The sequence below is a fragment of the Cynoglossus semilaevis genome, chromosome 13 (genome assembly GCF_000523025.1).
Source record: "Cynoglossus semilaevis isolate Cse_v1.0 chromosome 13, Cse_v1.0, whole genome shotgun sequence".
NCBI lineage: Eukaryota > Metazoa > Chordata > Actinopteri > Pleuronectiformes > Cynoglossidae > Cynoglossus > Cynoglossus semilaevis.
Window position 1 is genome coordinate 8,326,304 of NC_024319.1, and position 25,886 is coordinate 8,352,189.

Below are 25,886 nucleotides of genomic sequence, written 5' to 3' on the forward strand. Positions count from 1 at the left end.
CGCTGTGATTATCTTCCCACGGGCCGCACGTGACCACGTGGGGCCTCTAATTAGAAACCTAACGGACGCTCAGCTCAGCAGATCATAAAATCACAGCTTTTTAGGTTGATATAATCACGGACCCCTTCATTAGGTACATCTACATATGCCTGAGTCGATTTGGTCCGTATTGACAAGGTAGATGAACAATTGTTTTCTGATTTGTTGGAGTCAGTTTCTGGGTTGGACTAAGATCTGGTGACTGTGGACACTTGTTTAAAACATGTTTAAAAGCGTTTGAGATCATTTTGGAAAGGGGTGGCCATGGTCTCCGCTGGTACTAGGAAGCTCATAATGAACCAAGAACAAATCCTTCATATCAGTATATCCCTTTATATACATTGATAAATAAAACTATACTTGGGAGATCAGGGATTTTTTTTTCTTGCAAACTTTTATTGTGAAGTTCTGGACCTAACAGAATCTGGCCACAGAGGTGGTTTTTCGGTGTTTGACATGATTTGTATTCAGCACACGTCACAACTTTTGAATATTTTAGTATTCAAGTTATTGTTGCCATTCCATCAGCTTGACCCATTCATGTATTACCTCTGACATCACAAAAAGTAAAAAAAAAATTACTAAATCTAATATTTTGTAAGCACAACTAGCTTTAAACACTTGACATTGCTGTGTAGCAAAATCCACTCAGCTTATCAACATATTTGTGTTTCATTGTGCAGTATCCTTGGGTGTTGTAAAAGGTGTTTAAAAATAAAATCATGTTTCTTCTACTTGAAGCTGCAATTGAGGCTCATTGTAACCATGTGGAGCTCATGTTTGGTTCTAAAGCAGGTGTGTTCATCGCGACCTCTGACCTGTTATTTTGCGTTTCATCCGACTTTTACGTCATTGACGTGAGACACTTCTGCGCAGAACGAGGGTGAAGGCAGTGAGTAATGGAAGTAACACAGGTTGCAGACACCGTTGCTGGAGCCGGTCGGTGAGTACAACAATAATGTCAATGTGTCGCTCCCTTCGCCGGCATCGGATGCTGCGGGAAAACTGGCATCGCCATTTAAAGACGGTGGACGCCGGGGAACGATGATCCCTGTCACGGGACTGGGGGGAGCTCTCGGATTGATGGCACGACCACGAAAATGTTTGACAAAGATTTCACAATCGCTGCCACGAATTCACCCACGCTGTCGTGTGTAGCGTCCGTATTTACTTCCGTAAACACAGCGTCCTGCGCGTGACGTCACGTCGTCTTCCAGCGCATGCGGGTCTCTTCAAAGCTATTGGGGTTGTATTTAAAATGAAAATGTGAATAATTATAAAGAATACTTTACGATAATAGCTATAACTGTCAATAGTGCTCTGTCTCTTTTTTATTTTTTTATATTAAATGGCTGTCTACGGGGCTGTTATTTTGTTCGGTTTAAGTTCGGTTTATGTATATTACCCGTTTGAATGCAATAAAATGTGTGACAAACCTTTATAAACGCAAAATAATTTATTTATTATAAACTTATAAATGGATTAAATGACATGACGAATGAAGTAACTTTAAATTGAGACATTCAATGTGAACGTTTGTGCAAAATGGTGACGCTAAAAATGTACCTACAAGTAATTAGCTGACCAGATAGTTAGCATCAAGCAGCGGAACAGTTGTTTGTTTAAAATAAATATAATTAACAATACGTGTATTTTTAGAAACAGATTTGACTGTATGTCAGGAGCTGTATAACACGCAATCTGGTTCTATCTTTGCAGCATGAATGCAAAAGAATACGAGTTTAATTGATTTGTAGTGTCGAATGAAAGGACAAAATGACCAGAAGATGGCAGTCGTGTACCAAATATGAACCGAATGTATAAAAAACCGTAAAAAACGTAAGTAGACAACATTTATGTATGTAATTTTACAAAAAAAAGTTTATTATCTTTTAAAATGTTTGTACACTCAGTATGACAATGTGCTTACACAATACTTACAGTAGATTAGGGTGAAAACATACTTTGTACATAGAAAAATAAGAACAAATATTAAAAAAAGAAGAAAAAAATATGGGAAATCACCCCCACCACTGAAATAAAATAGAGGACTGTGAGTCAGTGGGCTCCTAAGTTAATCAGACTGAGGCGGACACTGCATCACGTGGGCTGAGCTAGTGGGGACAGGTGGGCACAGGGTGCTCCCTACCCTGGTCTCCCGTGTTCAGCTTTGGTAATTAAACACATTATTTACACTTTCAATTATGAAATGATAGTCCTTAAACAAAGTGTCTGCTTATTTAAACACCCCCAAAACTACTTCTCAATATATTCACATATAAAGCAATGTACACATGGTGAAACTTTGTTTAATGCAATTAAATAGGCTGCCACAAATCGGTAACCTAGTACTCAGACTGCTCTGCCCATTGGAAATATCTTATGTAACATTGAGTTAAATCATGAAAAAAAAAAGTTTATTTAAAAAAAAAAACGCAGAACAGGTTTAATGAGCAGAAACTGTTAAAAGTGTCTGCCTACGACCTTCGCTTTAGAGCTATACCGTAGCTAGTCCTATAAGAGGAGGAAACTAAGGTGTGGACAGGAAATGCGGAACAAAACTGACACGAGGCTAAAGAGCACATCAAACATGACTTTCAAACCCTGCACCCATTATTAACGACATCACATTATTCATAAAACAAGTCTCTAACCTGTTTGCACATCTTCTGGAGTAACGCAACTAAAAAGCTTGTCCCAGTCTGACTGTACGACTTGAAGTAGGGACGATGAAAACAGGAATTTTCCTTTATTCCAGCTCCTGCTAACTTTAGCTTACATCATGCTATCACCTAAGAACAGAGATGAGGAGTGGGGGGGGCAGACCTCCAGACCTCTGTTTAAAGCAGCACCACATACGAGATACGTGGCGTGGATTGTGGGGGTCTGTCAGAGGTACGTTTTGGAAAAATTGGAAATTAAATAAATGGATACACCTGATAACAAAGGAGTTCCAGCTGAGTGAAACAGTAGAGTTAAAAAAGTGGAATTGAGGTGAACATCTTGAGAACCTTTTAAGAGCCACAAATGAAAAACAAACAAAAAATGCTTAAAATCAAACGTTCAGTGAGTTCAGTTGAGTCTCTTTAGCACCCCTCAGTGTTTCTGCTGAGAACACTGCACATGGACATGGACACTCAGGCTGTACGGCAGCAGCACTGGATTCTCTGACAGTCTTCAGAAAAAGGGCTTTCTCTTGATCCATGTGGCCTGGAGAGCTCCTCGGGCAGCAGTGCAATTCTTATTCTTAGTCATAGATACAGCTAAGAAACTACTTCACGCTTCAGGGCCATCGGTCCGTAGGTGGAGGAGTGAACAGAACCTCTGCTTCTCCTGTGTTAATGCAAAGCATGAGTGGCCTCTTGGGGGCGAGGGGGGGGGCTAATACACGTCCGTGTCTTCCTTAGGCCGGTACACAGAGCCGAATCTCTGCATGTACTTCTTGATGTACTCCTTAGTCTTGTGCTTGACATTCTCGTTACACTCCAGGTCCTCGGGGTTGGTGCACGCCTTCAGCTCCTTGTTCATTACTCCATGAGTGAGCTACAAGTTTGAGCAGAAAGATGACACAATAATTAAACATAGTTCTTGTCACCAGACGGCACTAAGTAACGTAATTACAGCGTACATGCACGCCGCGGTTTGGATGGTTCGTTCCCTTGAAGTGATTTTTGTCCTTTATAATTAAGTGTACAATCGGGAAACAACTTGGAACGACAGAGAGTGAAGCCGGGGTTTGTGAGTAACAGTTGTTGCAAGTGAAGTTTGAAAAGCCAGAGAGAAACAAAAGAGAAGGAAGATAATGGTTTACATGTACAACATGTTTTCAGTCTCACGCTGAGGCAGAGCAGAAAAACATGTGGCTGAAGGAAGAATTTGTGAGAGCTCAACTCTCCAGTTCTGCTCTGAGAGAAACTTTGAAAAACCTGGCATTTGAAGTAAAGTGCTGATAGATAAAGGTTTAGAAGTCTCTGAGGGAAAACAGAAAAATAGTAACTGTGTGATTAAACGAGTGTTGGGAAAGTAATGCATGAATAATCAGTTCTGACAATTAAAAAAAAAAAATCTCATATTAAGGCACTTCTTGCTGCTGCTGCTCCCAGACAGAAAACCTGGGTGACAGAAAGTATAGGATACTGATGGTCATGCATTATTACCAATGAGATTATCTGGGGTGGGGCTTAGACTGCTGCAGCTCTCACGTGAACCAGAAAAAAAAAACTGGTAGGGACCTGAACTTTTGCGGACATTTTTATTTGGAATCTCGTCCAGATTGTGAATTTAACAGAACCAAGATAAGTTTATTACAGTGATAACTGCAGTATTTTTGTGTCCAATTAAATGCAATACACACTGTTGATACCTTGCGGTTAAGTGAAAGACTTTTAAAATTTACATGCAAATTTCTCTTAAATTCATACTTTGCAAAGAACCATGACATTAAAGGCAGAACGTCATGTGTTTCAGTTCTAATCCTTGACCAGCACTAGTATAGACTTTTAAATACATTCTTACCTTCCGAGCCAAGTGTTTGAAGTCCTCCGTGTTGCTGATACGTCCCAATTTGCAGTCTGGCTTTCGGTAAGGATTTAGACACTGCACGATGAACTGGGACATCTGGGAGGATGGACAAAAAGACACTTATAATAGAAGAAGCGCCAGTCTAAACAAACTAAAACTTGCATGTGAGAATGTGTGTGTCTGTAAAGGCGAAGAGTGATAGAAAGCGGAACCATCTGGAGATAAATTTCGGTGTTTTGACAAGTGTTGTCAGAGGACGCGGCTCACCTCTTTGCGAAACGTCTCTTTACTCTTTTTAGCCAGCTCACTGGAAGTGTCCGCCTCAGCTGTCTTTGTGGAGAACTGTGGAGAACGGTTGGATCAAAATGATGGATTAGGAGAAGATGGTTTACATTATTTGAGCACAAAATGCAGGTGTTGACTGTTTGTTACCGTTTCACCTGCAGAACCAAAGCCAATGATATACACCATTCGATATTTAGTGTAACACACTACAATAACCTCCAATGACCTTAGGTCAACACCTTAAATTTGCACACCTGAGCACAGGTTAAAAGGACAGTGCAGAGACAGGAAGTCCTCGGTTTACGAGGTCCTCTACGGCATTACGTGGTTATGTCGTCATCTCCCATAAATTTATTAAAGTCTTGTTCCATCGTGCAGAGTTCAAACAAATTTTCAGCAGACCATTACATTGTCACGTTGTTCTATAAGATGGCTTTGTTTACATTCGCTGGTTGTGCATCATACTATGGATTGTGCCGAATTCCCCAACTTTCGTTTGTGTTGTTTTTTTGGCCTTTATTATGACTTATACTTGTCGGACTTTTCTGATATTTTTGTGTCCTTGATTATGATGTTACCACTGTGTTAGATTAGGTGAGTGACAAAGGTACTAATGTACTGTATGTTAGTCCCTACGAGCAGTGAAAATCAAGTTATGTCATGCCCTAGGAACGGTATACCGAAGTTGAGGATCCCTGCATATCGTTTTGTAATTAGCAAAAGCTTAAAAAACTGTGAGATGTGTAAAATTGGTTTAGCTTAGCTTTCTTTTATAAAATAATTGTAGGTTCTTTCTTACTGCTGCCTACTTATACTGGTTTGATGTATCAGCACAGTCAGGCACAATTTGGTCTATTGTGGTTAGATAGTGCAAGGAGGCTTAAGAGCCGCATGTGGCTCGGAAGGTTGCAGATCCCTCCTTTTTACATAGCTAAAAAATTAGCGTAGCTTTTCTTAGCAGATCTTCTAATTACTTTATCCTGGTCTGTGGCCCCATCTGTTTCATTAATCTATATAAGGCGACAGGACAGTAGCCATCAAGGTCAGTGGGGTATCAAACACCACCTGCTCAGTAGCAACTTGACAGACAGCAGGAACATCCTGCTAGCCTTAGCCTAGCAGGATGCCAACAGGGCAGGTGGGCAACAGCTGACTGGCTTCACCCACAACAAAGTAGTGAGGATCAAAAGCAAGTACAAAAAGAATTTTCCCAAACAGACGGTGCCAAGGACACAGAACGAAGAAAAGAGTTAAACCAAAACTGGGTGCATGAGCAGAGTAGCATGTGCCGTGGACAACACATGGTCAAAGCAAGCACATGCTGAGGAAATGGTCTGTGACCATGTAGTTGGCAGAACACCCTGCACAAAAAAAGTCAATCTTCTCAGTCAAAGTTTGATTTTTTTTTCAAAGCCAGAGATCTATTTAAGACACATGTGACAAGTCAGTTATGTAGTTAAGAGACCACAAATAAATGAATGCTGGCTCATCCAGATGGCTTTCATTATGCGAGAAGTTAGGATATAAATGAAGAGGGGAAAACAAAGAGGCGGGAGAGAGAGGATGAGCAGAGTCACCCCTCCCTGTGCTGCCTCCAGGCTAAAGGACAGACAGTTGAGTTGGGGGTGGGGAAGGTACATTCTCTTCAAATCTCTCCGTAGATTCAGATGAGTTTCACTCGGGGCGGAGTCTCTGCTGAGCATCACACACCCACTGAGTGCAGGGTTGTGTTCATGGTTGTTCTTTTTTTTTTTCGGCCTTCTTTACGATACAGCTGAAAGTCATCACTACTGCAGCATCTTCAATTACGTCAAGGGACAAACACTATAATTATGTTTCTCATTAAAGCAACAGACCTTCTGAGGGACCGGCTGTAAATGTCACCTTTCCTCAACTTTTTTGTCCACGTAGTATGGTAAAAACTCACCTTGGAAGGGTTTTCGTCGTACGTGGGCGTTCCCAGGTCCATCTCAGATTCGTGGTCCACACTAGTGTTGTCGGTGCTTCCTTCCCATGTCGGAGGATCCCACTGTGTTTGCCTAACGTGAACAAGGAAGTAATGTGAGACAGGAGTTTTTGTGAGGTCTTTGTGGGGTATGAGTTTACAAACGTAGTTTTTCAAGGTCTGCATTCATCTTGTGAAAGAGGTCAATGGTTATGTTTGCGTGAGAAAGATATTTAAGGAAAGCCTTTAAGATTGTTTATAAAATATATTGACCTTCTTTGTTCTTAAGTCCAAAAAAAATAAAAGTCAAAGTTTCAATACTCTAATACTGTGACACCGTATTTACTACAGTAGCTACAGATGTTTTACATCACCACAAATAAACACCTCATTGCACATTTCAGCATTGGAAAAACTGCAAGTTGAAATTCATTTTTCTGTATAAAACATAAACAGTCAGATAAAATTCCCTTTCAGGCCCAGAGTTGTTTTGTGTGTTATTGTTTGAATGTGGTTCAAACTGACAGACCAGAGGGCAGACCTGTTTACACTGGAACCTACACTGTGAAGACAAAGTGCAACACCAACCTTGTGACGATGTGGTAGTAGTAGATCTTGCCTTCAGGGTCCCGGGCGACTTTCCAGTTAGGAGGTAGGACAATGGTTTTGGGTTTGGGGGGAGAAGGTGGAGGAAGGTCTATCACATTGTTGGGTACAATCATTTCCTAAATAGGAGAAAAAGGGGAAGATACATTTTTCCATCAAATCTAACATTGCTTCAATGGGAATACTTGTAAATGTAGACTTGTGCTCCCCCTTGTGGCCACACCAACATATAGCAGCACATAAAAAACTACATTAAAATGAAGGTAATCATTAAGATGTGTAATTATGCAAGTGTGGCCTAAAATACAGAGGGTGACTAACGATATTTGACATTTGACCTCTGGGAAATTATTAGGCCACTAACAGACAATTTTAGGGATTTCAGTAGTTGATACACAGCAAGAACACAGCCTAATAGGAACACTAGATCCATAATTTAGCAGGCTCTCTTTATATTCCATCCAAAAATGTTTTTCAAAAAAATCAGTTGAGTATTATCTTCTGTCACATTTGTGAACCACTGACCCGTTTTGGCTGTAAACACTGCAAATGTTGTCTTCAGTACTTTAGTTTACTTCTTTGAAGTTTTGAATGTAATGGGTTGGTTTGTGTGCGAGTGTGTGTGTGTGTGTGTTACCTGCTGCACAGTTTGGGATGTGACAATGGTGGTGACGGTGCCTCCCTGCTGCACCACCACTCCCTGCTGATGGCCAGGATATACAGGCTGGCCATGAAGGTAGCTGGCTGTAGATTCAGTGTAAGCCTTCAAACACACAAGTGCAATCAGTTTAGACATGTTAAACTGGGGCAGGGCGTTACATAACCTTCACACTAACTCTATGAAACTTTGCACATTTGTCTAAGTATTTTTTTTCCATGTTAATAATTGAGTCTTTTGGATCAGACATAAATGAAAAAAAAAAACCAGATGTTTATAACTGCTGTTATTTTCTTGTGTGTATATAGATTAATCATCATTTGTCTTCAGTAATGGAATATACTGTGGACATGTGGTTCATGTTTATCGCTTTATTCCCAAATAATTTTTTAAGGTTTCCCATTTTTAGCATGCTTTATGAAAAAGAATGTGTAGTATTTACTAAAATAAAATGCGGACCAGAGGAAATCACTCACCTGAATGACTGGAGTGTTGGCCTGGGGGTAAGCAGTGGGGATACTGTAGATGGTTTGGCACGGCTGACCTTGGTAATAAATAGCTGTCTGTGCCTGGGCCTGTGCTGGGGCTGTGGCATACTGCTGAGTTGGCTGCGTCTGCACAGTCACAGTCTGCTGAGTGTTGGGGTCCCAGAGAGTGGTGTAGCTCTGCTGGCTCTGTACCTGGGGGGCAGTTTGTGCGGCGACAGAGAGGACAGCTACACCCCCGTCCTGGGTTGCTACATTTGTCGGCGCATACTGCTGCTGCTGAGGGGTCCCAGCTGTGATGCTGGTGGTTGTGATGTGGTGAGACAGACTTGAAACTGAAGTGGCCTGGGAGGTGGAGGACGGAGAGGTCAGGGCCATGTCTGACAGAAGCTGCTGCGGAGCAGGGGTCTGATCGTAGCTCAAGGCCGGGTCAACAGATGGGGTGGGGAGCAGCACTTTGCCTGCATTTGGGTTTGTTGGATCCACAAAGGTCTGGATTGGATATCCAGGGGGGTAGTGTATAAACCCAGAGCTGGAGGCGTAGGCCAGATTAGGGTCATAAGCCATAGTTTGAAGCTGCTGTTGTTGCTGCTGCTGAAGTTGTTGTTGTTGTTGTTGTTTCTGGGCTTCCTTTTGAGCCACCTCCTGCTCAAACAGTTTTCTGCGTTCTTCTGTTGACAACTTATTGCGCTCCTTGCCCCCGACTCCCCTTGGTGTCTTGCTATTGCTAGCTGGATCAAACCTTAAAAAAAAGGAAATTAAGAAAATTAGATAGTGATAATTATAATGGACAACTGACCACTGCTGTGTCCATTCTCCAGAAACATATGAGGATTTATTCAATGATGTTCCTGAAAATCTAAAAACATTACTAAATATTCTTACCGTTCCTCAGTGCGACGACTGCTTCTCTCGTATGAAGATGATGAGGAAGATGGTGGCGGGGAAACAGATCGCCTTCTCCGTCTTTCTGCGCTGCGGAGTGCTTTTTCTGAGCCTCGGTCACGATCACGCTCTCTATCCCTGTCTCGGTCCCAGTCTCGATCACGGTCATAATCCCGCTCACGGTCTCTCTCCCTCTCTCGCTCCCTTTCACGTTCTCTGCTACCAGATGTTGCGCGTGGTGTCAAAGCGGTGTCTCTGTCTCTGCTGCGATCTGAAACATTCCCTGGTTAATAAGAATCGTACGAAAGAAAAAAATACCTGGTCAAAAACAAAAGTTTTGTAACTTACCACTTGGCTCTTTCTCCACTTGACTCTTCTTTGGTATTCTGTACACTTCCTAGAAGGATAAAAGCAACATATGATTGAGAAGGAATAACAATAATACTGTAAAACCCAGAAAAGATCACTATTAGAAATGTTCGATGTTATCTTACTTTTAGATCCTTCCAACTGTCCAGTAGCCTGGCAGCCATGCCACAAATATCCACAGTAGTAAGCTGCGGCTCTTGGCTCCTTTCGCTCTCTACATCTGAGACACCTTCCTCCTCATCTTGAGAAGGAGTTCCGATCACAGATGGATCTATGGGGGCCAGTGGGATCTCTGAAGGCATACTGGTCTCTGGGATCGCAGAGTTTTGGGGGATATCAGCAGTGGATTCACCAGGTTGTGGATTGCTGCTAAGAGGAGCTTTGTCAGTCTCTTGTGATTCCGACTGCACTTCCATCTGTTCTGATGGCTGCTCATTCAAATGATCGGTAACATCTGTTTGGATGGACTCGTTCTCCAACTCTGGACATTTAACAGCAGGCTGGTCACTTTCAATTTCTGTGCTCTCTGACACTGGCAAAATACTCTGTTCCACTAAATGTTCCTTCAGATCTCCATCCTTTAGGTCTTCATCCTTCAGGTCTCCATCTTTTAGATCCCCATCCTTCAGGTCTCCATCCTTTAGATCCCCATCTTTCAGGTCTACATCCTTCAGGTCTCCATCTTTCAGGTCCTCAGGTGTTGAGTCCTTGCTCTCTGTGTTCTCGTCTTCTGTGTTCACATTCAACCGTATTTCTATTTCCTGATTCTGAGATTGATCCTGGTTGGTTGAGGACAGTGATTCCTCCTGCTGGTTCTTGTCCTTCTCCTCTGAATCTTCAACAGCATCTTTTGTTGGATCTGAAGTTTCACAGAGTGGCTCTGACTTAAGCTCTTTGCTCTCAGAAGCTCCAGTTTGTGAGGAGTCATCTTCTTCCTCGTCGTCCTCCTCCTCGTCCTCCTTACCGTCAGATGCTTTGCTGGCGTCAGACAGTGCGCTGTCCAGACTGTTTTCGCTAATGATTTTGAGGCGGCGGTACACAGCGGGTTTGGAGCTGTCGACATCCAGATCTGGGCCCATTTTGGCCGAGGAACCATCTGGGGTGTTAAGGGGCGTTTGAGCACGGGAGGTGTTTTCGCTGGAATAGCCGTCCATCTCAGCAGGTTGAGGGAGAGCTTTAGTCTGGGCCCATCGTTGAATGAAGGTCAAGACCCTGCTCTCCTCCAGCATGTTCTTAGTAGAGATGGGAAGGACGGCCAGAGCCTTCATAATCTGTAACAAAAGTAGAAGTTTATATAACCGTGTATGAATGAAGGACTCAGGAAGGAAGGAATGTAGATGCATTCATGTGTCACACCTCTGACTGCAGTTTGATGTTATTGACGCTGTTGCCTTTAGCTTCAGAAAGCTCCACCATAAGAATCCACAGCAAAGACAATCCATGGTGGTCCAAGAACTGCTTCAGGCACGATGGATTTTGGGTGTCCTAGGTGCAGAGGCAATCATGTGACAATTAGTATTAAAAAAATGGAAACAAAACAAAATGATGTTTGGAGTCAAACATGTGATGTCTTACTCGGATAAGCTTGAGACAGGTGAGCTTCTGCTCAAATGTTTCCACTCGAACCATGAGTCTGCAGAGAGACACCACCTGCTTCTCATCATACAGGCCTTCTCCATTCTCCAGTAACACCTCCAGTTCTTCATCAACCTTTTTAAAAGGAAACCATCATTGTATAAGTAACAGCGATTTAGCAGCTTAGTGTAACTGATTTAGCGATGTCTGGATGCCAAGGTTGTAGTGGTTTTAACAGGAACATCGTGAGCTTGTAACTAATTAGGATTAATACATAATTGCATTTTAAATAGACGCTACAAAGAACTGACCGTGGTCAGGGCACTCTTTCGATTGCGGTCTTTCTTCATCTTTCCTCCAGCAGCTCGAACACTGACGCGGTTTTCTCCACCCAGGAAGCCTCTGCAGCTGGATGCACCGCAGAAGCATTTCTGTGCCTCTTTGCTGAAATGATTAGTCAAATAAACACAAATAAATAATGACAACAACAGATCACAAAGCCAAAATTGAGGAAAAGTAATGCATGAATGCATAATTAAAGAACAGTACCCGTATCTCTGAAACTGATAATCAAATGTCAGTTCAGTTCCTGCACTGACAGCCTTGGTGGTAAAGAACCCAACTCTGAGCTGGCCATTAACAGTCCACTGAAGGGAAGAGAGAATTAAATATGTTTTTAAAGTGGTTCAGATTTCAGCAACTTCGATAAAAAATTATTTTATTTTACCAACATACCTTTTGGGTCTCACAGTTGGGCTCACAGCTGTGGTTCATAAACCGAGAGCAGTTGCCCTTTAGTGTGGCATCGATGATCTATGACACAACAGAGTCAAATGTTTTTGTTACACCCCTGGTAAAAACACCTAATACATACAAAAATATAGTAGTAAAGAATTTCTTACCTCGTTATTTTTCAGGGACATGAAATAATAATGAATGTTTTTGTTGCGAGCATATTCTTTCACTCTTGTTTTGAACTCCTTATGGTCCAGGACCTCACCACAGTATTCAAGCACAAAGGTGTTTCTGAATTTATAACAAAAATATCTTTTTAACATTTTGTTTTTTTTATACTCATCAGTCAATCAAGTCCATTGACAATTTAAATAAAATAATTTGACTGAATAATATTGAATGAAAACTGGGGAGACTTACGCAGTCAAGTCTTTAGCTGCACGTAGTCCCCAACCCTTGTCTTCTGTCAGGATAACATCAAAACCTGCATGCTGCTTATTCTGAAAGCGACGATTCGAGCAGTAGACTCCATTCAGGCAGCGTGACGAGCTAAGAAGGAAAACATAAAAATCTCAATTTCAGAATTTTCATGCAGTACCAGTATTACAATATCAAAACACCATGGGGCGGGGTTAAGGTAAGGTACAAAAGGATTAGATATGTTTGATCACTACCTGTGGAAATTCTTTGTAGTTCTGATTTTTCTCTAATAATCATCTCACCATTCAATCATCAGCAGTCGATTTAAACAGTCTTCCCCACACGCTGACGCTCCCTTCGATCGCTCCTCTCTGGACAACATTGGGCACTCGCACTGCATCCTCTTGATGTCTCGGTGAGATTTGCTCTTCTTTCTGCCAAATAAAAAATTGAAAATTCTCTATTAACAAAATACTGAAACAATGTCAGATAGTGAAATTGCTGGAAATAAAATTTTACCTCTCTGTTAAATACAGGTTTTCCTCAATCAGGTCAAAGTACGGAGGCATCTTTTTGGATTTGGCCTGATCTTTCCATCTGAGGGCATCCTGAAAGTCTTGCAGAGTGAGTGACGGACGGAAAACCTCGGCTTTGACAGCGGGTTCCCGAGTGGTGTCAACATCTCCGTGGCGATCTTTTTTTCCCGCAGGCCCAGCCTCCGCCTCGTTGTCCGAGTCTGACTCGAACTCTTGACGCCTTTTTTTGGGTGGACCCCTGCCTCTGTGGGGTCTAAAGTTGACATCCCTGGGAGGGTCAGGGATAACAGAACCCCTGCTGTTGCTACTTATTTCATGACCTTGCACGGAGCTCGATGACCCTGCAGTGTGAGGTTCCCTGGATTCAACAGATGACCTGCCTAAATTTGAACATTTGTCTGTGCTGCAATCACCATGGTCATTGGTTAGGGAATCAGGATGAATTTCCCCAACCAGATCCCGATAAAGTTCATGTGCATGAAGGTATGGTGTCCTGCTTGTCTGCATATGTGGAGATTGGTGGTTCCATTGGTGGTTACTCTGCTCATGTTCCTGAACCTTGGGAGAGATTCCTGACAGTTTAGTGATTGGTAACTGTGGTCCATGACTGCTGTCAGGTTGCTGATATGTACTACTTGGCTGCTCTGATTGGGTAAATCCCCATCCTGTAATGACTCTATTCTTGTTACTAAAATTGTCATTATTGGATAAGTCCCGAAGTTGGTGATGGGCATAAATGTATTCAGTTTTGTTGCTTATGCTATGCTGTTTCTGCTCAATTCGATACTGTCCCAAATGACCAAAGCTGTGTGCAGAATCTGTTGCAGTCCTGTGGGCACTGGAAAGATCACTGACGTGAGACAGGACACTGATGGCACTGGAACCCTCAGAGGGACTCGTGCTATCGATCATGTTACTCTGGGACTGACATAACATGCTGCTGCTGGATGAGTCATTTCCACCAAATAAAACAGACGGACTCAGTGGTCTTCTCTGCGAGCTGATTTGATTTGTAATGTTAGGGCTCTCTATGTTAGCCCTAAAATTATGACTTTGTAGTCCTGAATTATTAGTAGAACGTTGAGACGCTCCCGAGTCTTGTGCATCCAATCCTAAGGAAGAATTCTTTGGCACCACCACCACCGAGTGCAATCGTTTTATAGCCTCCCCACAATCGGAGTCATATTCTGAGTTGTCACTATCGCTTGCCTCGCTCTGTCCTCGTAATGCATCAAGATGAGCTGAAGGCCTCTCGACCAAATAGTTTTTATTATCAACGTTTGCTGATTTCTCTGTGTAATTGTTTCCATCCCAGCTGGTGAGATTTGCAGTTGAATCAACTTGGGACGCATCACTGCTGTGTAGAGTCTCGTTTGTTTTTGTCTTCACAGAACTAATGATTTCTAAATCACATGGATGTGTCTGGGTTCTTGTCTGATTGGGCCCATTTTGATCCGTGTTATAATAATCCATGGACATGCTGTCTGAACCACACTCATGCTTAGAGATTTGAGTGTGTTTCCCCAGCATGAAATACTTTTCAGTTTCCGGTGGAATGTCATCTCGAATTTTGAAGTCCTGTTGGCTGTTGTCAGTAGTAACCTCTATTTGTTTGACAGAGATCACTTTAATAGCAGTAGTTTTACTCTCTGCAATCAACGTGCTGTGTGATTGATCACTGTCGTGGGAGCTCTGCCCAACAATATCCCATCTGGACTTTTTTCCACCACTCTTTTTGACAGTAACTTGATTCGGGTTCATGTTTTCCTGATGTGTTGACTCTCCATATAGGGGCAGACTTGTGTCAGGCTCCTTTTCAAGTGTATTTGGCTCATCCATCTCTGATTTGGTCTCCTCATACATGTTATCCATGGCAGGTTCATCTTTACCAGGTAAGGACTTTGGCTCTGGTAAACCGTCAACAATTTTCTTGTCCTGTATTAACACTGCACCATCTGATTTATTGCACGAAGGTTCATGTAAATTCACATGTGGCCATTTATTGGATGAAAGGCTATCCTTCACATTGTTCAAGTTTTCCAGGGTGGCATCAAGATGTTTGAGGCTATTACTCGATGTTGTGGAAGCATTTTTATTTACAACTTCAAAACCAGATTTAGTCTCATCTGTTTTTTTAACAGAAAATTCTTCCAACACATTCTGTGTACATGAATCTTTCGATTCAAGAAGCTGATTGAAAAGCTCACTGTCAACCCGATAACTGTCTGCGATGGTTGGACAGGGTGATGTTTTGTCAGGGCTGTGAGACAAGTCGTCTGACTGTCTATCATGTCCAGTGGCTTTCAAAGAAAAACTACAAGGTGTCATCTGTTTGTGGTCTAATCTATTGTTTTTCTGAAGGGGATCTTTACTCTTCTCATCAGAGACAGAGCTTCTCTCAGAGGCCTGTGATTTTTCCTTGTGATCTGCCTCTGACTCACTGGAGCTGTTTTTATGGTATTTGTCATTTGTATTAGAATGGGTATGTATGCTAGAGAAAGAGCATTTGCTACTGCTGTCAGACTTTGAATGAATGCTAGATTTACGGTAACTGGAGTCTAGATCAGGTGACCATTTGCGCTGCTGATCAGAGTCTGATAACCGCTTAGAAGTCCTTTCAGATTTTAAAAATAGTGATTTTCTATCTATTTCTGAAGAATGTGAAGGATCTATGGACTTGTAGGCCTTATCAGATTTTGAGTAAGAAGATGATCTCGACTCTTTATGAGAACTTGAGTAGACAGAGGATCTGCTTGAATCACTTGTCCTCGTCCGTGTCTTCCTATGGTCTTCCTCCGAGTCTGAACTGTCTCTCACTCGGTCAGTGCGAGATCGCGAAGATTTCCTCTCTCTGCGTGGAGAGCTTCTGTGTGACCTACGGTCAGAATCATAATAGTACGACCTCTCAGAGCGTGACCCTCTGTCTCCTCTGGACCTTTCTGATCTGGAGTGAGACGAACTAGTTCGAGGCCCACGCGATCGAGATCGTGACCTTGACCTCGTCCTTCTGCGTTCTTTGTCTGAACGAGCTGATCGAGATGATGTATATCTAGAATCACGGTCTGATTTTGAGTAACTCGACGACCTTTCATAATTCTCTGAACGCTTAGAGGAGCATTTTTCCTTATCCGTCAGATGTGAGCTAGAGGAAGACTTTTTTACATCTTTAACCTTGCTCTCCAAGTTTGTTCTGCTTTTGGAGTCAGACTGGCGACTGGAAGACATGTGTGCTGAATCTCCATCAGAATCTGGCCTGGTTTTCCTTTCTGATATCTTGTTTTCCACTTCAGCAGTGCCTGAAGTATCCCCATCTTTTCCTGAGGAAGCAGTTGACTTCTTGAGGCTCAAGGACAATCTAATCTCTGAGGAATCAATATACGTATTCTCAGATGGATTGACATTGTCAATATTTTGTAGCGGAGGTGTTAAGAATTTAGTCTCACTCTCACTTGCCGACATCTGCAAAACCTGTAGTTCAGTTGAATGCGACTCTTCTGGTATAACAGATGTGGGTTTATCTTCAGAAACAGAGACACTTAGAATTTGCTTCTTGAAATGCATCTTTCCTAAGTCAGGTTTTAATTTAGTGGCCGAGGAGAGTGGTATTTGAGGCGTCTCTGGCGCTGGTTTTGGCACTATCGATGTCTGCTTTTGTTCATTATTGCTGTCGGTACACTGCCCTCCGTTGTCTGGGGTTGACTGTGACAAGGCAGCTAGAGATTCGACAGCAGGCTTTTCAGAACTGGAAGGGGTAAAGAGGGGGCTCTGCAACGGCTTCTTGGTCTGTGCAAAGCTGAAGGACACTTTCTGACGACTCTGATCCTCCAGGTTGACCTTTGTCTTGGTCCCTTTGGGCAAGAAATGATTCGACAGCATCACTCTGGGAGATAGGGTTTTGATTAGAGCTGCATTCGATAGACCGTCAACCTTCACCTATAATAGCCAAAAAATAACTTCAGTTTGGATTTTATGAAGATTACATTTTCACATCACTCTTATTCAGGATAATGAAAGAACTTACCGAAGCACCACTCCCCTCCTCACTATGGTTACATAAGCGTGTGGGGAAAAGAAAGAATACAATTCATTAGTACATATGACTTGTGCATATGAAAAAAAAAATAGCGTAGCATTAATATGATTTTTGCAAATTACTACAGGAAATAATGTACAAATGCCCATTATGTACAGCAGCTGATGCCACTTATTATATTTTCACTGCCCCAAAATTAGGATAGACCCACATTAATAGTCTGTATGTTACTGTTAGTGTACCCTAAATATTAACATCCAGAAGTGTTTCAACCTGCTTGGCAGAACTCAGTTTATCATTAAACCACATCTGAACCTATTATAGCCTACCAGTTTAACATGCTACGGTTTAAGTGCTGATTTCATCAGCTATCACTGCTGAAGTCAGCTTCAATTTGGTAATGTTGCTGTTGGTAATGTCCAGCATTTTCCTCACCAGTTTACAGTCTAAGCAAAGCAAATGAATAAACTGCTAACAGGATTGTGTTTGAAGGATTGTGGACAGTCTTGATATCATGGAATGTCATGTTTGTATAATTAGCAAAGCACATGCAAAGTGTCATGGCTTGGGCAATACAATCCATGCTGCTTAGCTCAATGGGCAGTAAGGATCATACCTAACTGCTCCACATCTGCACATCTTGTTGCTGTTAGAATAGCAATGCTTAAAACAACATGTTCTTGAAGCAATCTATCCATTTTAAAGGTGACATTAATTAAAAAATTGGCCTCCGCCTATTAATTTTTGACAAAGCAGGAAAAAAAACCCATAATTGTTCTGTTATGTATATCTTCATTTTGAAAAGATATACCATAAACAAATTGTTAATTAAATGGTTAAGTCTCACCAAAAACATTTGTTAATGTAAGTTAGCAAGCATCAGAAAAAATTGTTGGTGATATTAAGAATCTTGCAAGAGGTCTGGTGTAAATATGGTTATTGGGACTTATTTTAAGCCATTAAACATTAGCTGGCATTGTGACAACTATGAGTGTATTACAAATGTTAGCATGGGTGAAAACGTAATGTCAAAAAGTGTCTTTAATACTACTAATCTCTGACCTTAGCAAAGTGTCCATTGAGAATCTTGTCAAGGACTATTGGCCCAAAGAGGCTTCTGGCCAAGATTAATCCAATTCAGAGAAGTGTACCCTCTAAAGTGATGACACACCTGATGAAAAGAAGAAAAAAATGACAATGAACCGTGTGTTTTTAATGTGCAACATTTTCTAATATATTTTAACAATCAGGTTTGACATCATAAAATTGAGAAAGAATAAAAAAGAGATGTCTTCTGACACAATAAGTATTATATTAAAGTATTCATATTAAAAATTTAAATCAAAACATGACACAGAATTTAAAGTTGTAAAAAACGTATATTACAATAGTGTCACGAGCTACTACAGACCACCTATGTCTTTACATTTCACTTTTATAAAGTGAAGCTGCTGTTGTTGTCATTAACAGAAGGTCACACCACAATAATAGTTACTGTATACATCATATGCGAGGGTAGAACAATATGAAAGCAGAGCAAGGGCAGGGTTTGCATGTCGTTGTACTTGCAAACAAACATCCTATAGATAAATACATGGTGTCCTGACTTGGGTTAGGAGAACACATTAACAATGGTATTAAAACAAAGACACTCTTTTAGGGATTAATATGATAAACCATGGCCCGTTCGGTGGGAGTGTATGCAGCCAAACATGGCCTTTAAATGGATGAATGTACACACTGTGAAACTGTGGAGGTTGTTCAGCTAACCCAATTATTCACACTTTAATACACAGTACTTCGAACTTGTAATACCTAGTGTATAAGGAAATAAGTACGGAATAGACAGGTTACCGTGCATAACCTATAAATCAGTCTAGAACGTTGGTTTTAAATTATGTACAATTATTTTACACATACAAGCTAAGCTAACGCGAACAAAATGGGCCATGTTTGGAAACAACGATAGCTTCTGTTTAGCTTTGTCATATTATTGTTGATTAAGACACAAACGTTAACAATCAAGACCAGCGTCTATTGCATGTGTAAATGTATATAGAAATTAAATTTTGGTTGCTGTGTAGAGGTAAACAATTACATATATTAGCCCTGAAATATGTGGCTAACAGTCTCTTAGCTTCTAAAGCTAATGCTAGTTGAGTCAGCTAGCTGTCGTTACTAGAATCCATTGGGCTACATGTACTGCTGTTAACACAAGCTTTGCTTATCGATTGTTGAGCTGCGCCACATGTTTCATTGCAATTGTTTTCACTTTGTCGACAGGAAGCTCAGTCAGCTTTTCTGATTTTGGACAAAACAATAAAAAGCCTCATGTGCGTTTCCGTTTCAAGATATCATCAACACATACCCGGGTCACATCACCCGGCTTGACTATCATGCTAACGGTGATGTTTTGTCTTGCGCGTCGCACTGAGAAGCTGTCTACTAAGGAATACATTTGTATTTAACAAGATACTTACTCTGCAAAGTGTTTGAAGTCATGCGGCTCCCCCATCTTCGAACGCTCTATAGGTGGGCCCTCGGTAAAACAAACCAAGCGATCATGTATGTCGGCGTCAAATCCATACGGAGCTATCGGAAACGAACGTTGGCTCTGTGGCTTTGCTACTGCTGTCCCGCAGCTTCAGCCTGGGTCGGTGTTGATATTACAGAACTAGCATGAGCTCATGGTTAGCCAAGGCTATTAGGAATTATTTGAGTATCAAACAGCCACACAATATAGCCAATATGGCCAAGTCATGTATCCGATTAAAAATAACACGTTTGACTCCTATATCTGGACGTGGAATTATCCACTAACACGTTAGTTCTCACGGTGTTCATGTAGTGTGTACTTGCTGTGTTTGACATCACATGATGCGGGTGCCCAGAGCAGTTACAGCTGGCGCGAACCCTGTGCTGTTGGATTAAACACTGACATTTAGACTGGTGAAATAACGAAATTAATGGATGGTGGCAAAAAAAAAACAAAAACCCAACTGTCTCACGTAACCATTTGGCAACACCTGTTTATAACATGTCATAGCTGGTCTATGGTCAAACAAATTTGAAATTGTTATTGTAATAACAACGATTTGGCAGTCTGAATCCTTGATTAAAATGTCTCCGATGTTATAACGCACACAGGCAAAATTCTAAGTAAACAAATACAATTGTATCTTTCAAGTTGGTATCAGGGACAATACAACAATGCGATGTCTTGTTTATCCAACACCTGTGATGTATAAAAATAATCTGTAGTGTTGTAGATTATGTCATTTACGTACAATCATATAATTAAATTATAGTCACCATTGCATAAAACCTCTCTTAGCTGACAATTATCTGATAAATCCAATGTGTTGTTTGAGTTGAAAGACAAACAAAACATACAAGAAGATTCCCCATATATTGTCAAAGGTTTTTCCTGTCGTAAACAGAAAAAAAACACACCACATAAAAGTGCAGGAAGCATACTGGTCGAAACACCCGGAAACGTCCTCTAACTTTAGTGAGACATTAGTAAACAATACGCCAAATACTATATTCAATGCACTGCACACTATACACCAGGTGGTGGCGGTAGTATCCCAAAGTATGTTTTGTCGAAGAAGAACAACGGCGTGCGCTAGCATTAGCATCGGTGGCTGTTGGATGCGAGAGAGAAGGCTTCCAGACGATTCGACGTTGATTTTAGATTACCTGTTTCCCCGAGAGTTTTCATAGTTGCAAGGGAGACCGTGGTTGTCCTTTGTGTAAGTTTGATCATGGGGTCCGTCTTCGTTGTGTAGTTTTATTTGTAAGGAACACAAGGTTTTGCTTCGGTTTGTTGTTTAGCATAATGAGCTAGCGCTGGACACACGGGCCTACGTTGACAATGAAGTGAATTTGTGAGCCTCTCTGAATTGTATATTTTGTGGTCATTGCGCAAGATTAATTTGCTTTTCTGCCACTAACTTTCAGTACACATACCCTTTGGTAATTTTCTACCAACACTGGGAATTGTTTTGGACGGTGATGGAAGGCTCAACGTGGTATCAAAAATCCAAGGAAGTCATCCCCGAAACTATAACGCTACCCTGCGAAGCCACGGTTTAAATGTGTATCAAAATTTAGGACCTGCTTATGGGTATGGAGGTGGGAAATATCCTCGTTCACTCTCGTTTGACTTATACATCGTACATGGACATTTTTGGAAAGACGTTGGGCGGTTAAATCATGCAAATACAACCAAAGCCGAAATTTCAAAAACAAAACGGGAGCAGTGTGCTGTACTCTGCTGTGTGGGGCAGCAGAGGAGTTTTTGTGGTTGCTTCACACAGGCAATGGGATTCGAACCAGAAACCCCTGGACTGGAACTTGCATGGAAGGATCGCGTAAATGCTTTATCAATTCATACTTGGTCTGAATTCACCTTTTTTTTATTTCCTAGTTAAATCTTGTAAGGTATTAGTGGAAAATCTGATTCTGTCGTTTTGACTCACAGCTCTTTGTGTAAGGGTTTGTTGCTGGTGTGGAGAGTATAATAATTGTGGCTTCTTTAATTGCTGTTTCCTCTGGTGACTTATTTACATCTTTTTGATGACATCTAAACTTCCCTTTGCCTTTTTTAATATGTAAAGGTGGTTTCCTTAGACTGACATTAGATTGCTAAAAAGTAATGGGTTAAGTGTTCACAGTGATTAAGTGGCAAAAGGTCAACATCAACAAAGTCATACAGTTTTGTTTTGGAAATTAGTGTTTTCGATTTGCATTTGCTTATTATTTTCTGTAATTGATTTGGGGAAAAAGCTCAATGGTTGTTTTACTAAGGTTAAAACTGCTGCTAGAAGCTGGTAAGCTTTCTGTTTTGAACACAACCTCGATGACAGTGAGTTTTGTCAAACTCAATTTATAACTGAAATAATGTAATAAGCACTTACTGTTGTAGTTAAAAAAATCTCCTCCAAGTTGACAGAATTGGCAGAATTGATGTTTATTGTTGTGACTTTTTCACTGATTTTGAGCCATGGTAATACAGAGTTGCTTGATGGCGATGGTCTAAGTTTTATAGTTGGTTTTCAGATGGCTTTTTTGGATAGTGCTGAAAAAGACTGCACTTGGTGTCCTATGTTGTTTTTCTCACATTTTTGTGCTACTTCAGTGGTGTTCGCCTGGAATGTCAGGAAGGTGAGACTGGGGGAAAAAAGCTGAATGGTTGGCAATAATACTATTCTATACCCTTCTGTCTGCAGGTGCTGTTTTATTGTCAGCATGGCAGTCGTCATCCGTTTACAGGGACTGAGTGTCACAGCGGGTACTGAGGATATTCGCAAGTTCTTCATGGGCCTGAAAATTCCAGATGGAGGGGTACATATAATTGGTGGGGAGCTGGATGAAGCCTTTATCATTTTTGCTAGTGATGAAGATGCAAGGCGAGCAATGACACGGTCTGGAAAACTCATCAACGGCTCAGCTATTAAACTGCTACTCAGTAGTAAAGCTGAGATGCAGGTCATTCTTGAAAGAAGTACGAAAACGGTGGAGCCTGAACCAAGGAGGCAGTATGAAGACAATGAAAGACGAGGTGAAAGATCCCTGGGTCGTGGAGAGGGGAAAGCAGGTCAGATGTTTCCCCCCAAACACCAGAGGGCTCCCAACGGTCGTAAGGATGACATGTGTTTGTTTCTTAAAGGATTGCCCTTTTCTGTAACCGAAAAAGAAATACATGATTTCTTTGGTGGTTTACTAATTGATGAAGTAGTTTTATTAAAGAATGAGAAGGGATTTAACAATGGGAGAGGTCTTGTCAAATTTGCAACAAGTGAGGATGCAATGGAAGGCCTAAAAAGAGACAAGGAATACATTGGGTCAAGGTATATTGAGCTTTCACCGACATCAATGGACAATTGGTTTCGCCTTTGTGGCAGATTTCCAATGGATGTCAACGCATCTAGCGGCTTTGAAAGAGACAGATCACCTATTCGTACTTGGAATGTTCCACAAAGTCATGCAAGGTCACGGTCTCCCCCAAATCAGAGTCTTATTGCCCCTGGTGATGAGTATTGTGTTTTGATTGACAATCTCTCTTTTGCTGTGGAAAAAGAAGACATTAAACAATATTTTAGACACACAAACCTCGAGGATGATCAGATTCTGCATTTGTTGGACGAGAGGAGAAAAAGAACAAGATCTGCTTTTGTTCTTTTCAAGAATCAGCGTGACTACTGTGATGCCTTAGCTGAGGAAAAAGTACTCTTTTTCAATCGACAGGTCCATATTCGCCCCATATCAAGAGAGAAAATGATGGCCCTTCTTCAGTCCCACTACATTGATTCCCAAACTCCTGGAAACTCTCAACTATCTCAGGAGAGGTCCTCATCTCACTCCCCTGATAGTTACGACTCCGAAAAATTGTGTCTTTTTGTGCGAAACTTACCATTTGATGTGAGGAAAGTTGAGATCATGGACTTTTTTCATGGGTTCAATATCACAGAGGATAAAGTCTACTTACTGCTTGATCATAATGGTGCTGGAGTGGGAAAGGTTTTAGTTCTTTTCAGATCTGAGGCAGAGGCGACAAGGGCACTGTCTCTTAATGGCCAACGGTTTCTTGGGTCAGAAGTCATACTGAAAGGCATTACACAATCCCAGATGAGGCAATTGGGTGTTGACATACCAATGTTTCAAGAACCATTATCGAGAGAAGAACGGTACTCAAATAGAACCAGCGTGGCATCCCATCGCTCCGATGATCCAGAGTACCCTGACATAAAGATGTCCCATGAGGGGAGACACTGTGTGCCTTCTTATCACTCTGCTGAATCTGAGTACCACGACTTTAGAATGTATCGAGATGGCGGCGCATCAATGCAGAGTGTACAGAATCTGGGTAATAGAGGCTGGGATCCGGAGGGCCTCAAGGATCCATGGGAAAGGGGAAATAGTGTTCATGGTGATTTTGGCCCCCCAGCACAGCCTTGTGATGGTCCCACTTGTGTAAGGTTAGTTAATTTGCCTTTCCAAATAAGAAGTGAAGAAATTTACGACTTTTGCCACGGCTATCGCGTTATCCCTGGATCTGTATCACTGCAGTTTGACCAGGGCGGAAAACCTACAGGCACCGCAACTGTAGTGTTTGAGTCTCGTTCAGAGGCTATCATAGCAGCAGCAGAACTGAGTGGAAGACCAATTGGTCCAAGAAAAATAAGGCTGGTGTTCATTTGAAAGCAACAGGGATTTGTTCTGTGGTCACGAGCGGGAAAAACTTTGGTTATTGGTGTGTAACAACACACACTTACAACAAGTAAGACGAGTCTTTACCTTCTCTCTGTTATGAAATGGCAAGGCATTCACCATGGTACATTTAGTTTGCAGTTTGATGTGATTGTGAGACTACATATTGTTTTCTTGTAATTTTCATCTTGTTTTTGTTTTATTTTTTTTTCATTCAACAATTTTAAGGAAATCGTTTTGAAACAGAAGTGTGTGTGTCTTTGCATGCGTGTGCGAGTGTTTTGAGGAAAACATTGTGAAAATAAACTTAACACGTTTTTTTCAACAAAGTTGAAAAAAATCATGCCTGTTGAAATCTGTAAATAAAATATAAAATGTTAAGTGTTCTCAGATCAGTTTGTTTGTCTGTTATTTAGGTCACTTACAGATAACCAATACTTTGAAGGTAAATATAATTTGAATGTAGTTTGTAGGTTACTTGAACTAGAAAACCAATGTAATTTTTTATTTGCAGGTGTGTCAAAGAAGTTCAAAATGTTAAGAAAATACATTTATCAAGGCAAAATATCAAAATAAAATATCAAGACATTTCTAATGAGTCCTCAATAGTTTTGAAAAGTTTTAGCAGTATATTGTTGTGACCATGTCTCTTATCCCTTAATAAAAAAGTGAAAGAATAAGTAAAAACATCCTGAATTTAAACTGAAATTGCTTACATTTTTCTTTTCCCCAAAATAACTAAAATATGTGAAAGGAACTTGATCTTGGGCCTTAGATAAGGCAAAGAAGCAATTAATCTATTGAAAAAAAATCCACCTTCCCTTAAATAGATGGTGTGTCAAGATTTCTTTTGTATTATATCCCTTTGACATACCATGTATGAAGTGATACTTTCCTTCAATAATTTATTGTTTTGTTTTTTGATACTTTGAGCTATTATATCATTGATCTGAATTTGACGTTTTCACGAAGAATGTTAAAACTAAATTATCTTATTTTGAAAGTGGAACACCGGAAGTCAGGCGCTAGACCCACTTTTGTGCATTTTGACAGCGGCCGGTGAGCAGGAGCAGAAACTGCTGGACGTTTGTTAATCTGCAGGTAACCATCCGTAAAATACGCGTTTCTTAAGATGGGGTTATAGTAAGCAGCTTTCTAACTGTCGTCAAGTCCAACTTTTTAAACAAGTTGTAAAGAGTGATGGCGAATTAACTCCAACCTTACATCAGCGTGGCGTTGCATTTGCCATCAATGAGCATGTGCTGATTCAGGTCTGTTAATCAACGCTACTACTGAAGACCCGTGTGGATTTGACTGAAAATAAAACGTCTAAAACTTTCGGAAAATAAAAAATGTCATGTCAGAGCACGTTTCAAGTGGAACTTGTCGAATTAGTTGTTTAAGTTTTCAAACTGAGGTACGAGGGTTAAGGTTAGGTTGGGGTTATGAACGCCCGCATTAGCTGTTAATGCTCATTAAGGCAGACTTGTGTACAACTGAAATAAAGCTGTTTTCTAAGTCCATTGTCGGTTTCTAAATAGGATGGCAAGTCAAAGAGTTCGGATAAAGAATGTGAAAT

At 41.1% G+C, this 25,886-nt stretch overlaps 2 protein-coding genes and 1 long non-coding RNA gene across 3 annotated transcripts; 2 read left to right on the top strand and 1 right to left on the bottom strand.

Annotated features, from left to right (window-relative positions):
• The first annotated feature begins 988 nt into the window (after nucleotides 1–988).
• On the top strand, nucleotides 989–13,197 carry LOC112487952 (uncharacterized). Its single transcript, XR_003051546.1, has 3 exons — nucleotides 989–1,878; nucleotides 12,840–12,938; nucleotides 13,060–13,197. It is a non-coding gene; the product is annotated as an uncharacterized LOC112487952 (long non-coding RNA).
• On the bottom strand, nucleotides 1,893–20,057 carry setd2 (SET domain containing 2, histone lysine methyltransferase). The gene is made up of 22 exons (XM_008323333.3): nucleotides 19,573–20,057; nucleotides 18,155–18,263; nucleotides 17,081–17,102; nucleotides 13,043–16,992; nucleotides 12,826–12,957; nucleotides 12,524–12,652; nucleotides 12,271–12,394; nucleotides 12,104–12,181; nucleotides 11,918–12,015; nucleotides 11,680–11,812; nucleotides 11,369–11,503; nucleotides 11,150–11,278; nucleotides 9,919–11,064; nucleotides 9,773–9,821; nucleotides 9,425–9,695; nucleotides 8,531–9,281; nucleotides 8,034–8,159; nucleotides 7,379–7,515; nucleotides 6,773–6,884; nucleotides 4,828–4,902; nucleotides 4,555–4,656; nucleotides 1,893–3,582 (listed from the first exon to the last, which is right to left on the bottom strand). The coding sequence occupies exons 2-22, from the start codon at nucleotides 18,169–18,171 to the stop codon at nucleotides 3,421–3,423; spliced, it is 7,878 nt and encodes a 2,625-aa protein (XP_008321555.1). The 5' UTR covers nucleotides 18,172–18,263; nucleotides 19,573–20,057; the 3' UTR covers nucleotides 1,893–3,420.
• A 645-nt stretch (nucleotides 20,058–20,702) lies between these two features.
• On the top strand, nucleotides 20,703–24,699 carry rbm12bb (RNA binding motif protein 12Bb). The gene is made up of 2 exons (XM_008323338.3): nucleotides 20,703–20,847; nucleotides 22,327–24,699. Exon 2 carries the CDS (start codon nucleotides 22,346–22,348, stop codon nucleotides 24,296–24,298), a length of 1,953 nt encoding a protein of 650 aa, XP_008321560.1. The 5' UTR covers nucleotides 20,703–20,847; nucleotides 22,327–22,345; the 3' UTR covers nucleotides 24,299–24,699.
• The last annotated feature ends 1,187 nt before the right edge of the window (nucleotides 24,700–25,886 follow it).

What these genes read in the sequence shown, in the direction of transcription:
- setd2 (XM_008323333.3), bottom strand. An exon ending in ACGACGAAAACCCTTCCAAG is followed by an intron (nt 4,903 to 6,772) that starts GTGAGTTTTTAC and finishes CGTTCTCCACAG; the next exon opens with TTCTCCACAAAGACAGCTGA. An exon ending in AAGAGACGTTTCGCAAAGAG is followed by an intron (nt 4,657 to 4,827) that starts GTGAGCCGCGTC and finishes CCATCCTCCCAG; the next exon opens with ATGTCCCAGTTCATCGTGCA.
- rbm12bb (XM_008323338.3), top strand. Translation starts at nt 22,346, where the DNA reads ATGGCAGTCGTCATCCGTTTACAGGGACTGAGTGTCACAGCGGGTACT.